Here is a 16576-nt window from a genome sequence, read left to right as displayed (position 1 = left end):
AAGACACTAGATAACGTTTCGTCCCTCATCCAAGAGACTTCTTCAATTCTGACTGACTGCTGGGACATCACTGAACAGGACCAAAACATCACTCTCCTACCTGCTGATAAAGGAAGATGTAAGGTGGTCCTGAACACAGCGGACTACCAGGCCCATGTCAACACACTACTCATGGATTAGGGATGCAGTGATTACCAGATTTCACTTTTAAAGCACGGCTTTAAAACGTCACAGTTAATTAATCCTAAGGTCTCCGAGGGTTTCTGTTGCAGGAAAAGGAACTGTTGCAACTTGCACAAAACGAAAACAAAAAGTTACACAAAATGACATACTTAGCAAATGTAAGTCGCTTTGGATAAAAGTGTGAATACCTACATCAAATTTGATGCAGCACCTGCAGGATCACCACCCAGCTTTGCACGCCCAAGTAAAGGTAATACATAATAACAGAATTAAAAAGAACTTGGGCGCTGAAGCCAGCTTCCAGCACAGCGCATATCACTTATTTTCTGGAAAGATCTTTATGGAAGACAGAATGTAATCCTCTCAAGACCTTCAGTCACTGAACATTTAACATTACATCCTGTTGCCTCCTCCTGTCTGTGTTGAGAAAATCTTAGGCTTTGTATGTTAATATGCCAGGTATAAAACACTAACAAAACATCAGGAGCGCTAACTTCCAGGACTACCAATTACCTGCATTTCAGTCATTAATAACACTGCATGAGAGAGGTTCTCAATTTCATCATTTTCACTGAAACTCATTTGTATGGATGAGAGTTGATGACAATAACGGTTCAGTTTATTTCCCCTGGGGGATAAATAAAGTTAAAATTTGTCAGTATTATTGACATTTGATTCTTAATGTAATTAAATATTAAAAATTAAATTAATAAAGTTAAATTAATGAATGCATAATAATCGTGAAACTGTGATTATTCCTCTGACAATAATCGTACCAACAAAATCTATAATCGTTGCATGCCTACTCATGGAAACAAACACATTTGAGACACTGAGACGAGACCCAACCAGCGGATATAAGAAAAAGGCCTGTGAACAATATTACCATTTGTATCCTGGAGAAGCCACTCCATGTACAGGTGCTGGTCATAAAATTAGAATATCATCAAAAAGTTGATTTTATTTCAGTAATTCCATTCAAAAAGTGAAACTTGAATATTATATTCTTTCATTACACACAGACTGATTTCAAATGTTTATTTCATTTAATTGTGATGATTAAACTGACAACTGTATGATAAAACTGACAACTAATGAAAATCCCAAATTCAGTATCTCCGAAAATTAGAATATTACTTAAGACCAATGCAAAAAAAGGATTTTTAGAAATGTTCAGGTTGCTCTGATAGTGGCCTTCAGCTCTTCTGCGTTGTTGGGTCTGGCGTATCGCATATTCCTCTTCACAATACCCCATAGATTTTCTATAGGGTTAAAGTCAGGCGAGTTTGCTGGCCAATTAAGAACAGGGATACCATGGTCCTTAAACCAGGTACTGGTAGCTTTAGCACTGTGTGCAGGTGCCAAGTCCTGTTGGAAAATGAAATCTGCATCTCCATAAAGTTGGTCAGCAGCAGGAAGCATGAAGTGCTCACCTCAGACCTCAGAAAACACATTGGACCAACACCAGCAGATGACACGGCACCCCAAACCATTACTGACTGTGGAAACTTTACGCTGGACTTCAAGCAACGTGGATTCTGTGCCTCTCCTCTCTTCCTCCAGACTCTGGGACCTTGATTTCCAAAGGAAATGTAAAATTTACTTTTATCAGAGAACATAACTTTGGACCGCTCAGCAGCAGTCCAGTCCTTTTTGTCTTTAGCCCAGGCGAGACGCCTTTGACACGGTGTCTTGTTCAAGAGTGACTTGACACAAGGAATGCGACAGCTGAAACCCATGTCTTGCATACGTCTGTGCGTGGTGGTTCTTGAAGCACTGACTCCAGCTGCAGTCCACATTTTTGAATGGGTTTTGTTTCACAATCCTCTCCAGGGTGCGGTTATCCCTATTGCTTGTACACTTTTTTCTACCACATCTTTTCCTTCCCTTCGCCTCTCTGTTAATGTGCTTGGACACAGAGCTCTGTGAACAGCCAGCCTCTTTAGCAATGACCTTTTGTGTCTTGCCCTCCTTGTGCAAGATGTCAATGGTCGTCTTTTGGGCAGCTGTCAAGTCAGCGGTCTTCCCCATGATTGTGTAGCCTACAGAACTAGACTGAGAGACCATTTAAAGGCCTTTGCAGGTGTTTTGAGTTAATTAGCTGATTAGAGTGTGGCACCAGGTGTCTTCAATATTGAACCTTTTCACAATATTAGAGATACTGATTTTGGGGTTTTCATTAGTTGTTATAATCATCACAATTAAAAGGAATGAACACTTGAAATATATCAGTCTGTGTGGAATGAATGTATACATTATACAAGTTTCACTTTTTGAATGGAATTACTGAAATAAATCAACGTTTTGATATTCTAATTATATGACCAGCACCTGTATATATGGACTGCCAAAGATACACAAAGAAGGAACCCCACTCAGGCCATTATCAGCAGTATCAACTCAGTCATCTACAACATTGCCAAACAGATATCTACAGTGCTAGCCCCTGTGGTTGGCATACCACTTCACCATATCCAAAACACTGTTGACTTTGTGAACAAAGTTCCCAGATGAAACCATGGTGTCCTATGATGTGACTTCCTTGTTCACATGTATCCCCACCATGGAGGCAGTAGAAACCGTAAGGACACGACTGCTAACAGAACTAGCCTTAACCCTGACCAGATCTCTAAACTTCTGGACCTTTGTCTAAACACCACCTATTTCCAGTACAACGGAGGATTCTACAGGCCAAAGCATGGCTGTGCCATGGGCTCACCAGTATCCCCTGTTATGGCCAACATTTACATGAAAGAAGTGAAAAACAAAGCCTTGAACTCCTTCAGAGGAACAGCACTGAGCCACTTGTACAGGTATGGGGTCATGGGTCAAAATAAACCCAGGAAGTACAAGCCTTCCCAAAACACATCAACTCTGTGGACAGTAACATCAAGTTCACACAAGATGATGTCAACAACAAAAGTCTGGCCTTCCTGGACTGTGCTGTACACATTAAAGAGGACTGGAGCCTGCACATTGAAATATATAGGAAACCCACACACACTGACAAAAACCTACTTTTCGATTCCCATCACCCACAGAGTATAAGCTAGGGGTCATCAGAACCCTGCACCACTGAGCTGACAACATACCAGAGAAGGAACAGAACCACCTGAAGCACTTGCAGCTGGTGGATACCCTAAATGAACCTTTGTGAAAACAGACACGAGATCCAGGAAGAACACCAACACTACAGGGGATAGGGAAAAGAATGTATATAGTTATTTGAACCCAAACCATGATCTTTTCCAAACCTTTACCAAGTACTTTTGTTGCCTAAACCTAACCAAGTAGTTTTTGTGCCTAAACCTTACCAAATTGCAATGTTTCACAACTTTAATAACGTGCCGTTTCAAAATGGCGATGTTTTGAAATGCTAGGGTTTTATTTTGAAAGTGTAACCGGACATTGCATATGTAACTACCGGACGTTGCATAGTTGTTGCTAACTTGACCACGGAGCCTTAAACATCTAAAAATGACGCTAAAGGTGTACCCAGGGCATTAAAAAGCGATGCTAAAGGGCCTTGACCAATGCGTCAATATGTGACAAGTCTGGAGTGAGAATGTGTTGGTCTAATGCAGTGAGGAATACTCAGAACTGTATATTTAGAAGAAACCAAACTACTGAACAAACGCATGGCTCAACACAGAAGGGCTAACTCATTAGGTCAAGACTCAACAGTTTACCTACATCTGAAGGTTAAAGGACACTTGTTTGAGGACTGCCAGGTGCACATTTTAGACAAAGAGGATAACTGGTTTGATAGAGGTGTCAAGGAAGCCATTTACACCCGGGTTGAGCAGCCGTCGCTTAACAGGGAAGGGGCTCTGCGACACCGCTTGTCCCCCACTTACAATGCTGTCCTTTCATCCCTTCCCAGGAAATGAAACAAATGTTCACGTTTAGCTTCAAGTAGATGCCAACGATGGTCGTTCAGACTTGACCTTAACGACCATAACAACTGTCATTACAACATCAGTCATCTTGGCATATGACTCCACAGAAGTTAAATAGCTGAGTTTCCCTAACGGTCTCTCAGAACTGAAGAAGTCCCTTGTGTGAGGGATGAAAGCACATTTTATGTTGCCATTGGTGACCATAAATCTGTGAAGATCACCATGAGATGGAGCCCCCCAGGTTTTGATTCGACAGCTACTAGTCAACTTGTAAATGCTCCCTCTAGGCCAAAAAATTACAATATTGTTGCTTTATCACAGCTACGCAGATGACACTATGTCAATATGCCGGCTCACTGCGCTGTATGAAAGGTACGGAGCTCAAAAGGGAGGTCAGATTTACTTGGAAAGTTGTTAGTAACAGAGACGGAACGATGTCTGTGTGAAAAGCCACAGCTGGCATTCTGGTGTTGTTTTACATAACAGCCTTTTTCTGTAACGCTGCTGGTTATGGAAAGCCGGATTGGCAAGTGAAAGCAAATGCAGTATATTGACGGATATGTGCCTTTATGAAAGTACCAAACCTTGCAATTTTATTGACACCACGAGGCTACACAAAGTGGTCAGCTGTTGTTTGCCAAGAAATAGTCTTAGCACCTAACCCCCTTAAAGAAATGATTACATTACAGTAGGAGTTTGAAAACCATTTGATAGTGGCCTTTTATTTCCCTTAAGTAGCTATAATAAATAATAAATACTGCAAATAATTCACAATAAATATATGTAAAATATTCAAAGCCAAGGAATGTTTTTGACGGCTGCATCATTCCAAATGGAAATATTCTAAATGTGTTGTGCATCATTTTATACACATTTCCCCAAAATTGAGCCTTAGGTTTTTGGACTTTGGAAAGTCTGTAATCTTCAGTAGAATTTAAAAAATATTGTTCTGTGGATTTAAATGGATTTAACTCTGCAGCATGGGTTTGTAATGACAGGTCCACCGGTGGGCCAGTGAGGTGTAATTCAACAAACGGGACACATGTTTGTGTTTGTGTCTAAGTTACCTTTAGAGATGTTGGCTAGACTAGGCCAAATAATGTCCTGACTCCATGACGTGAGATTGGTATCAATCCTCTCTTCCAGCTCTCAGAAAGATAGCAAAACTGTTGATTTTGCTTTAAAATCAGTTTCATTGGTTGGGCTGTTTATGTACACCTACTAGACACTAAGTAAAAGATACACTGTTTTCAAGGAGGTAACATAGTTTGCACTAAAACACTAGAAAGGGGAAATAAAATATACACATTTACATATACAGCATTTATTGTTAATTTGGTGTACAGAATATTTCCTGAGCTTGCCTCTAAATAAGGAAGTAAGGAGAAACTCTATGAAGGAGTTAACAGTGGCCAGATTGGACAAGTAATTGGCTAGATGCTATTGGCTAGATGAAAGAGAAATACTTAAATTATGTTAGTCAGTTAAATTGTAAGAACTGGTGACCTCTCAGTATCCTGTTAGGATGCAATATCACAGTGTCATGCGAGTGAATCACTTCTCTGTAATTTTTCTTTTGCGCACATCACTCTTAATACCTTTTTGCATAAGAGACAATCATGTCTTCATATCCCCGAGGATGTTAAGAGCCCTTTTCACAGAGCTTTACAGATCTTTCACAAACAGAGCATTCATTGTTTCCTCCCGTGCCGCTGCAAATGAGTTTATATCCTGATTAGTTTCAAATTTCATGCTTTCCTGTGTTTTTTCTCGTAAGCTGTAGGATGTTGCCAGAGATTAGTCAGACGGAGACACTGATTGCTCTTTGCACCACATTACCATGTATGAAATGAGCAATTATTTTCTAATGTTTTCATTAACCTCTGACACTTGACAATTTACGCCTGCAGCCGATCAGACGGGGAAGCTGTTCGTCGGGGACGCTGTGTTGCAGGTTGGTACATCAGTTCGTGACTTATTTGCTTCAAGGTTGAGTCGGGTTATTGCCAAGAGTGGCAACTTGTTACATCTAAATTTCAGCCCTCACAATTTCATTTAGGAAAAACAAAGATAATATTTTTGCATGATTTTGATGAAATGAGACTTTTAATGTCTCTATGGTCTTTTGAAGAGTTTAATATTGTGGTCAGATATATTCTTGCTCAATCATAACACACAATTTCAATTTAACTAAACAAATACGTCATTGTCAGATTCTGTGGTGGACTAATCATGAGGTCACCAACAAATAATAGTGTCTGTCAATTAGAATAATCATCAAAACCCAGAAGTGTCTAGTATTTTTAGTAATGATATTCATTTAATCTTTTAAAAAGTTAATTTGAATCTGTCTGGCAGGTTTATTGGATTTGCTGTTTATCTAGAATATCAAGTAGGTTCATTGGACAGCCAAGCAATATTAACATTCATATTGGCTGTTATTATGAATTATATTATGAAGAGATTTGCAATTGCTTCCACCTTTGGAGCACCACTGTTTCATATTTATTTGTGACTGGTGGTTGTATTGTGTCTGTTTGTGGTCATTTTATGTCTCTTTGTGGTGTGATGATTTGATGTCTCTGTGGTGTGATCTTTTTGCGTCTCTTTGGTTTGGTCGTTTTAAGTCTCTGTGATGTGGTCGTTTTGCGTCTCCGTGGTGTATTTTTTTTTTTTTTGCTTTTCTTTGTGGTCATTTTGTGTCCTGGTGTGGTCGTTTTGCAATTTATATTTTGTGGTGTGGTCATTTTGTCTCTCTTATGGTGTTGTCTTTTTGTGTCTCTTTTGGTGTGGTGGTTTTATGTCTATTTGTGGTGTGGTGGTTTTGTGTCTTGTAGTGGTGGTTTTGCATCTCTATGTGGTTGTCTTTTCACAACAAGACATGTAAAGTCACATCATACAGATGGTCCGTCCAGGAGCCCTGGACTAGGCTTTTTCGGTAACCCATCCATGATATTAACAAGCCACCTACCTATTACTTTTGGACCCTGGTAGAAGGAGTACCAGGGGTTGCCAATCCCTCTTGATCAGCTAAATTACAGTGTAAGCTGCTGGGGAAGCAGTCTGTAGGGACTTGGCTTGGAAACTGGAGGGTGGTGCGTGTAAAATTTTTAAATTAATTTTGAGTAATGAAATAATTCTTATTTTAAATTGCACACTTTGTCCACTATGTATTTACTTATGTGCCTTTCCACTCTTTGTTGTATTTTTTTTTTAGGTCAATGGAATAAATGTAGAACCTTGTACTCACGAGGAAGTTGTGAGTATACTTGTAATTAACTGTTTGTAAAAAGCCTATACCCAGCCGCATCAGCCATTGCTGTTCCATCCTTCTCCCAGGTTTAATACCAAATCCCAGTGGTTATCAACACAGAGGTGTGCCTGAACAATCGGAGTTGTCATGCTGGCAGGAGACTGTTTTCCTTTTGATTTACACTGTGACAAATTGAAAAGTTTGAAAATGAGTAGATTGGTATCAGAAGCTGCACAGGAATTGAGGGCGCTAATATTTGGAAGCATTTTTATGCATGGACTTTTTTTTTTTGGGTCAGTTTCTCTCCAATTTAGCGTCTGTCTTTGTTAAATATTTTCTTTATTCTCTGCCACCATCCCCCATCTCCCACACAAACACAAACAAGCTTCCCATGTCTGTCATCTCTGTCTCCTCGTGCAGGCCCAAACAGCTGTTCACTACATTCACCTCCAGAGCATCAAAACACATAATGAGCAGTTTCCCTTCTGAACAAAATCCAGACTTTTTAATGGCAGGCTGTCACACACAGATAGTCGGAAGGCTACTTCAGGGATACCACACAATGTTTGAGTAGATAGTGAGAGATCTGATAGCAGATGTGCATTTAGGGTTTGTAGAAGTGACCTTGCATATTAGATGTGACAGTCAAGTCTCTCATTTGTGCTTTTATTTGCTCTCTTTTCCAAGATGCATAGAAGATAGAAAGATTTAATATTTTATCATTTAAACCTAACCTTATTTGAATACCTTTTTGAAACTATGACTTGACATCATTGAGGACACATTTTACATCACTTAGACATCAGATAATCAGACACTCAGAACGTAATTACTTTATGGTGTCAGCTGTCACTGTGCTGCTGCCTGTTATGAGAGAATTACCTTTTAATGATTTAAGTGAAGCCACTACTGTCAGGCTTTAACGTATGATTACATATTCTTCACTCATCTCCTGTTATATTTTGTTTGCTCAGGCTGTATACAGCTTGACATAAATGGCTTGTTTCATTTATACGAGATAAGATTTTATCTGATGCATCGCTCCCAATCGCGCTCTCTCTTGCTATCTATCTCAATCTCCCTCTCCCTGTCTTTCTCCTGTCAGGTTCACCTCTTGCGCACTGCAGGAGATGAGGTCACCATAACTGTTCGGTACCTGCGAGAAGTTCCATCATTTCTAAAACTGCCTTTAGGTAAGAGTCCTGTAGATTTAATGCCATGCAAGCTCACAATAAACTCTATTTCATTGAGTTTTAAAGCAGTTCAGTAGAAGAGCATTTATTTCAAAGTAATAAATTGTCATGCTCAGTGGCCTGAGGCAAGCAGTAATGTCAGAAACACCCAGAGCTGCAGTCCCCCTGCTCCTGTAGTTACCTTCAGCAGCTTGAAGAGATGAAAACACAGACTCTAAAATCATCCATGTGGAGCTGGTAAAAGGTGAGAAATGAGGTATGCAGGTGAGAGAGGGCAGGAAATGAGAACTTGAAGCAGCTCTAAAGACAAAAGGTAAACTAGAAATTTGGGCAATTTTATAGAGCACTGTTTAAAGTAAGTGGGACTACTTCGTGTTATTTTTTTAATAGTAAGTAGAAGAGTGATAACCTACTACACCCTGGAAGTGGTTGCTCACCTGAAATAGCTTCCAAAATCACGAGTTAGAAATTTCAAACAATCGGCTACTTTGTTAGGTACATTAGGACTATGCGCATGTCGTTTGATCAGATTTGATTGTAGAGTTGCACAGATTCAATTTCAGTTTATTGACAGAAAATTAATAGTTTAAGTAATTTTTCATTTGATGGCTCCAGCTTCTCAAATGTAATCAATTGCTTCATTTCCTTGTCTTAATATTATAGTAAACTGAATAGTTTTGGGTTTGGGACTGTTGGTTGGACAAAACAAGACTGTTTCTGAAGTTTTATATAAACCAAATGATTTATCAAAATAAATATGTGCAGATTAGTTTATTATTAAATTAATCAATGGTTGCAGCCCTATTTAAGTGAAAGTGGCCTTTCAACATAAACAACTATTAACACAAACAACTATCATCAGATACAAATTCAAATATTGCTATATTCTGATTGGTGCTCAGTGGGGTTGTCCTCTGGTAGAGATTTGGCAATCTATGCATCTCCACCACTGGAGCTATCCCTTATCTCTGCTATATAATTGGGCAGAGACGTCAGAAAGGAGACATCGCACTGTAGAGGAATTTCCTGTATCTGTGTGGGTTTTGCCACTGCTTATGCCCTTTAGGAGACTAGCGCCAGGTCCTGAGTCTATTCATGCGAATGGGAGAAATGATATTTTGACACTAAAACGGCATTTTTCAGGCAGTCAAATCAGGACCTGTCTCTATTTCCGCGGCACACTCTCGCGACATCTGACACATATCTCTGTTGTTGCTGAACTGCCGGCCTGGTTTCACTACAGTGCTGCCAACGTTGCGTCCCTCCAGAATAAACAGAAATGTAAAAGAACTTATACATGAAACCATGAGTTAAAAGTAAAAACTGAAATTAAAGAACTGTTTCTTTGCTTAATAATACTAATATTTTTATTTAACTGGGGAGAGGCAACTGCTGGCATTTAGGAGCTAGAAAAAACTATACCATTGGCACAGTTTGTAATGCATCATCTTTGTTAAGGGTCTTAAAAGTATCAAAAACATTGAATTTAAGATTCTCAAAATAGGGCCTTAAAAGTATTGAATTTTGTTTACAAAGTATTTATTTCCGTTTATAAAGGACTCAATTTTTTTTTGTCCTTTTGTAAGATAAAATAAATACTGTAATGTTATAAATAACTCTAGAACATGTTTTGTATGATGTGTGCTAGCTGACTGGCTAAGCTAGCTTGCTTTTTAAAAACACTGAGGTCATTTGGATTTGGAATGTTCAAAAGACTATGTACAAACAACAGTAAATACTATTAAAATATGTAGAAAGCTATATATGAAAAGTGGTATAAAACAGCACTGTTATCAGTGGTGAAGTTACTGTACTAGAGCTAACAGCATAAAACTGAAGTCTCTTAAAACGTCTCTGGTAAAACGGAGATATGTCACACAACATTGTGCAACAGTCTATTATGACAGTACGCTCTTGACCGTGAAGTGTGCGCGACCGCAAATCAGTCAGTGTCAGGAAAGAAAACAAAAAACTGATTAGCTTCAGTTCAAATAGGAGCTTTTGTGACCAAAAGGCACTACGTGAGCAACAGTAGGTGGCAGTAAAGCACCTCTAAGCTGGTTTGCCAACCGCCGCAGAAGAAGAGTGACCATGCTGTTTTTATTTGTATGGAAGTTCCAAATAAAAGAATCAATTGTGATGAATTACTATTATTTTAAACCACTTCTTAATATAATTTACAAAACAATTAGTGTTGCGATGTATACTGTTACTGTGATGTAAAATAACAAATACCATGACTTATTGCCCTCTTATCATTTAAAAGGTATTTTGATCAACATTTTGATAAATATTTTTCCTCAGCTGACCAGCTTTTTCTTGAGCTTTCAACCACAGCTCCGTGTTTTCCTCGGTGGATAGAGTTTGCACTGAGCTATCTCCATGACAACTGAGCAAACCTTTTGGTGAGGAAGACCATAAAATGAGGTTGACAGTTCCAGGAAAAACCATACCTTACTACCTTAGCTCAAGATGTTTTGTGTCAAATTAACTTTGAAATGCTTGATGTTAAGTCTATTTTGAAATACACTTTATTGCTGAGATTGTTAAATATGAAGTTACCGTCAGGAGACAGATCGCTTAACTTGGTGTAAAGACAAAGTATGGGAACAGCCAGACTGGCTCTGTCCACAGGTAACAAACACGTCTTGTCTGGCAAGTAACATCTTAAACATCTTAACTGGGCAACTTTAGAGGTTCATGTAGGCACATTTTTAACCTTTCGGACAGATTTAGGGTATCCCTGCTTCAAGTCTGTATAATAAACTAAGCTAATTACACAAAATTTCCTCTACCTCTTTGTTAGCAAAGCCAACAAAAAATGTGATAGGGAGCATCATGTAGCACCTGGGAACTTGAATTTATATCTGGAGCTTCATCTGTTCAGTCGTGAGTTATATACTAACTGATCCAGACTGCTAAGCCACCAATAATTGTTGTCTTTTGACTTAGCTGGAAGCAATAACTTTGAACACCATATAATAGAAATGATCTCAGTCACTATCAGCAAATATAATCATTTTGTCCAATTTACCTAATTATGAAGAGCACACAGTTGTTGAAAAATAATTAATATTAATAGATGGCATGAATATTTATAGCTCCGTTGATAAAACACCACATATATCCAAATTCAAACTGAGAGCTGTGAGAAATCCAGCCTTTTTATCTTGTGGGTAAGTTAACATTCATAGGAAGGCGTCAGTGCAGAGAATGCTCAGGTTTTGCTGTAGGGCGTTTGGCCGGTGAATTGTGCTTTGTTGCCTGAAAGTCAAAAGGTTCAAGTTGTATTCTCCTTTTGTTTTACGATGGCACAAATGACAAGCAGTAGAGACCAGGAGCTGTTTACCACACTTTACAGTGTGACTGAATCAGAGAGCAGGCCCTCTAACGCTAATCAGCATTTTTCAGTTCTGGATGCTGTCTGTGATCTACACTGCACGGCTTAAAGACAGGGCAGCAAAATTACGTCAATAATAAACTGTGGACACTCTGAACTTGGTGTTTGAGGTTCAGGTGCAACTCTTCAATTTTTGTCTTTGTTTCTGAAGGAATAAAATAACAGACATGACATGAAGTTCGACTAAATGTTTGATAGTGATTATTCAGAAACCTTTTTGTATAGAACATGAATCATTCCTTCCTTTCTCAGGTTCTCCTGGGCCGTCCACTGATCACAGCCGAGTATCCTCTCCACTCTTTGACAGTGGCTTACATTTAAATGGAAACAACACAGTAAGAAAGCTCTACCTGATATTGCATGTCTAATGTTGAGTGTACTGTGTTTTGATTTGTCTCCCAATCAGTAACCAGATCGTTTTAGAGTTTCAAGTGTATTTCAACTGACTATGCTAAGGCGATCAGGAGTTATATGTTCAGCATTTAAGTGGGTAAAGGTCTAAAACAATATAGGAAATAAATAGCAGCATACAATATGAGGATCTTGATCTGATGGGCTAGATCCCCTTTTAAAGTCTGTTTAAAGAAAAAACTAGTATGTCAATATTGAGTGTGTACATACAGTATGATTGCTAAATTGTCACTTAAACATGGTGGTGCTTTAAGCCCATTAGGAGTCCATTAAGGTTGTTGGTGTCATTCAGATTGACAAATTATCCTCTTGCTCGAAGAGCCTGTCCTGTAGTGCCTACATAACAGAACCCTTAGACTAGCTTAACTGTAGGAGAGAGAATGTTTATTGCACTGTTAATTAAGTTCCTTATCATATTTATCTGGCATAAATATACATTACAAGACAACACAAAACTTATCTATGAGCAATTTATGTGTAAGACTCAGGTGAAACAGCCAGCATTTCCTTCTGGTTAGCTGCTGTAAATGTACCTCAGTATAGGCATGGTCATCTAGATTTAAAAAGAAATCTTTCATCTGGAACTGGATCTGCTATTGATAGACAATCACAAGATAAATGTACCAGAATCTTGTTCTCATTAATGCAAGTCTTCATGAAGCAAAATATGATCATTGTCATTCAGGCTCATTAGACCCCTTGCTGAGGTAAAGTAGGTCGGATTGATGCTGGGATTTATGTGAGGTCACAAAAGTCTATGTATAAATATATCTGATATAGGTGTGTAAGTTGTCCCGCCTTTACAGGCGCAGCAAATCGAAGTCTAAGAGTTGGGGAGATGCAAATAGACCATTTCCACAGTAGTACATTTTGGCTGGTCATAGAGGGAAGATCACATATATGATTGATAAAAATGACTGCATTCCATTTAGATGAGCCATTTCCATGGTCCTGGTATTGTGCAAGCTGGCTCACTGTGCTTTCCCTGCTATGACAAGTCAAAATTTCCGCTGTGAAAAAGGTCTATTAATTCTGTAAAGAGGTTTGATTGCGCAAAATAAGTGGGGAAACCTACGGAGGTAGAAAACAGTGTTGCCATTAACACAACTTGTTAGAGAAATATAACTTTTCCAATTCAGTAATTACATTAGTTATTTATCTCAGTATAACTCAGGACATTCAGGAGACACCTAGGTTTTGTTGAGAGTTGGAGGATGTGTGAGACCTGCGGCTTCACTGTGAGGATAGTGCTGCTAGCTTAGTGGAGCCAGTATTGCCAGCTTAGCGAGTTTGTCGCTATATTAAGCAACTTTTCAGACCTTTGCAGCTACTCTTTTTCAAAAAAGCGACTAGCGACAAATCTAGCAACTTTTTCTGGTGTTATTGGAAACTTTTGGAGAGTCTGTCGTTAAAACACGTATCGTTCTTATACTCAATGAGCAGTTGGTCCTCCTATTGGCCCCTCCCCTGTCAAAAAGCAATGTCAGCCCAGTCCTCACGCACTCAGTCAGCCAATGAGATTTCCTCATTCATCCTTTGAGACTGCAAACAAAATGTGAATGTGCAACTATGTGCAGAAGTTGTAGTTCTACACATATTTAGGGTGTTTTACTTACTTTTGTCTCTCCCATGACATTATTCCCCTCTCCTACAATGTCCATCACAATTACATGTACACGGCCAATTATGCAAATTAAGCGATGGAGTCTCTAGCCACTTTTAGGACAACCAATAGCTACTTTCCTTATTGAGGAGTTGGCAACACTGAGCAGCTTAGCCCTAGCCACAGGGAATGGTGAGTAGTATCGGCTGGCTGTTAGTTACACATTCCAGTTTGTGCTTAAAGGTTCAGTGTATAAGATTTGGTGGCATCTAGTGGTGAGATTGCGAATTGCAACCAACTGTCCAGCGTGTCACTGCCCCCTACCCTTTCAAAGAGCGTCAGACAGCTACGGTGGCTAAGACAGCAGAGAGTAGCCAGTAAAGAAATTAGGTTTCTTTAGGTAGATATATTAAGAAATTATATTTTCTTAATTATTCAGTAAAACCATATCTTATTGTGTCTTGGCCACTGACAGATAACATGGAAAATGTAAGCTAAGAGTGTGTAACGTTGTGACTGTTTCTGCACCACAGTCCATTATAAACCACATAATAGATAAAAAATAAATACTTTAATAGCAGTGCTGAAATAGATCTCAGTCATGGCAGCAATAGTTACACAGATAATCACTTCCTCTTTAGTTGTTTTGCCTACAAAATAAAAGCGCAAGAAACTTGTTTAATGTAATGCTTTACTTGGAATTAAACTGAGAGCTTTTACTTTGAAAAATTCTGAACAAAATTAAGAGCCTGTAGCCTGCTTGGCACACCTGAAAGAGCCGTCAGAAAATGTGATTCCTCTAAATGTCCTCTGCCTGGAGATACTGGGAAAATGAAAAAGCCTCCTTAGCAAATGGATGTGGATTAAACGCCAAAACACAAACACTGCAGCACATCCCATAATGTGAGCAGGAGAAACTGTCGCTTGCAGAATCCATTTGTTGAAGAGAGGGGGAAAAAAAATTAACCCAAGGTGGGATCAAACTCACAACCCTCGAGATGCAGGTCCTGCACTTTACCAACTGAGCTAACTGCACACTGTGTCAATGATCCAATATTATGTCTTATGTTGTCACCCACCATCTAATGGTTGAAAAAACTACTGAGACGCGAAACTTATTTGACGACCCTAGCTGTATATTATTACTACTACTTCTTTGAAAGTACGTATTCAACATAGTGATGAAATGTCTACACTTCCTGAATTCTAGAAGTAGAACAAGAAGCTGTAGTGACGAAATGCTGTAGAAATATGACGACGCAACATGGCGACATCCATGGGGAGGGGAGACTCCTGTTTATGTAGATAGAAATGGCTCATTCTAAGGTAATGAAAACATAATGGATTATTATGTAAGGTCTTTATACACCACTGAAAACATTGTTATGGATCTTTTATATTGCATTTCTGTCAATAGATCCTCAGAAATATTACACACTGGACCTTTAATAACAAAAGTAATAATTGGTTTTGGTGTTGAGTAATTAGCAAAGTAATGTGGTGTTGTATGGTTTTAATATGTATTTAGTAACTGACATTTTTCTAGGAACTTGCCATAATGGACAAAGAGTGTGTAAGGTCTTAACGACAGAAAACATGACCCATTCTTATTGGTGTCGGTGTGAAACACAGCTTTAGGTTAAGGACACATTTACCTAAGAAACCATTGATCCTTTTGTTGTTATTTTCTTAGGTTAATCAGTGAAGAAATTACCCATTTTCACACCCAACCTTCTTTCGTGTTGATGTCAGCAGATTCAATGAATGTCGCTGTATTTGTGACTACATTTCACGTCGCTTTGGAGGGCAGCAGGTGCAAAAATACTACCAATCAACTCTATTCATTGACTGTAGAAACTGTCTGCTTTTATCATTTAGCTAGCTCAGCAGGGCTAACCACTAGCCGAGCAGCAGCAGCACTATCAGCTGCAGCCTGATCGTCTGCCTCTCTTTGTGGACTGTGGCTCATACAAATCCACTTTGACTTTGACATTGACATGTTATTAAATGTGAAGTAATCCATAACGTCCTCTACGCATATATGCTAGGACGGTATTTGGCTGTCTAAAGTGTGGGTCCCAACCCTGATAGCTGACTGCTGTGGAGCTGGTCCACTGGCCAAGGGGGGAAAATTCAACTTATCTCAGCCAAACTCTCCTTGTTGTTCTTCCACCCTACACAGGGTGTTAGTTACATTGCTAGAGAGAATATTGGCAACTTTTGTGGATGTTATAAACCCAGCTTTGTAGACAACTCCTGTGACTGATCCATGGAAACAAGGGTAAAAACAAGTGGGTTTTTTTGTGCGAAAATTGATTCCACACTAATTGTAATTAGAAACTAACAAAAGAAATTATTGAAGGTTTAGTTGAGACGTACAGTTTTATCTGATGAAATGCAGTAGAACATGATTATTTATTATTTTGACACATAATGACAAACGCTGATTTTGACATTGATTTCAACCATGTCTCCCTCTTTTACAAAAACACAATCTATTTATATGCAGTAGATGGCTCTCAGTTATACTTCATTATATAATCATATGAACTAGTCAAAATCATGACTTTGGTTCTGTGTCATGCTGCAAAGCTGTTATTGGTTTCTTGAACTTGCTTGTATCAACGGGACAAA

At 38.9% G+C, this 16576-nt stretch overlaps 1 protein-coding gene across 6 annotated transcripts in view; it reads left to right on the top strand.

Moving 5' to 3' along the window:
* sntg2 (syntrophin, gamma 2) overlaps positions 1–16576 on the top strand; it is a 99632-nt gene that overhangs the window by 28765 nt on the left and 54291 nt on the right. For 4 of the 6 annotated variants that reach the window (XM_038729367.1, XM_038729369.1, XM_038729368.1 and 1 more), the window contains exons 5-8: positions 5993–6036; positions 7300–7341; positions 8441–8528; positions 12181–12263. In XM_038729367.1, the coding sequence (XP_038585295.1) occupies positions 5993–6036; positions 7300–7341; positions 8441–8528; positions 12181–12263 (257 nt within the window). The remainder of the gene's footprint in view (positions 1–5992; positions 6037–7299; positions 7342–8440; positions 8529–12180; positions 12264–16576) is intronic. The other 2 variants (XM_038729370.1, XM_038729371.1) reach the window with 1 other exon arrangement.

Source organism: Micropterus salmoides, unplaced genomic scaffold, assembly GCF_014851395.1.
Source record: "Micropterus salmoides isolate LMB-PRFRI ecotype aquatic unplaced genomic scaffold, ASM1485139v1 Ms_hic_scaffold_19, whole genome shotgun sequence".
In the NCBI taxonomy this organism is placed as follows: domain Eukaryota; kingdom Metazoa; phylum Chordata; class Actinopteri; order Centrarchiformes; family Centrarchidae; genus Micropterus; species Micropterus salmoides.
This window is presented reverse-complemented; position numbering and strand designations above follow the sequence as displayed.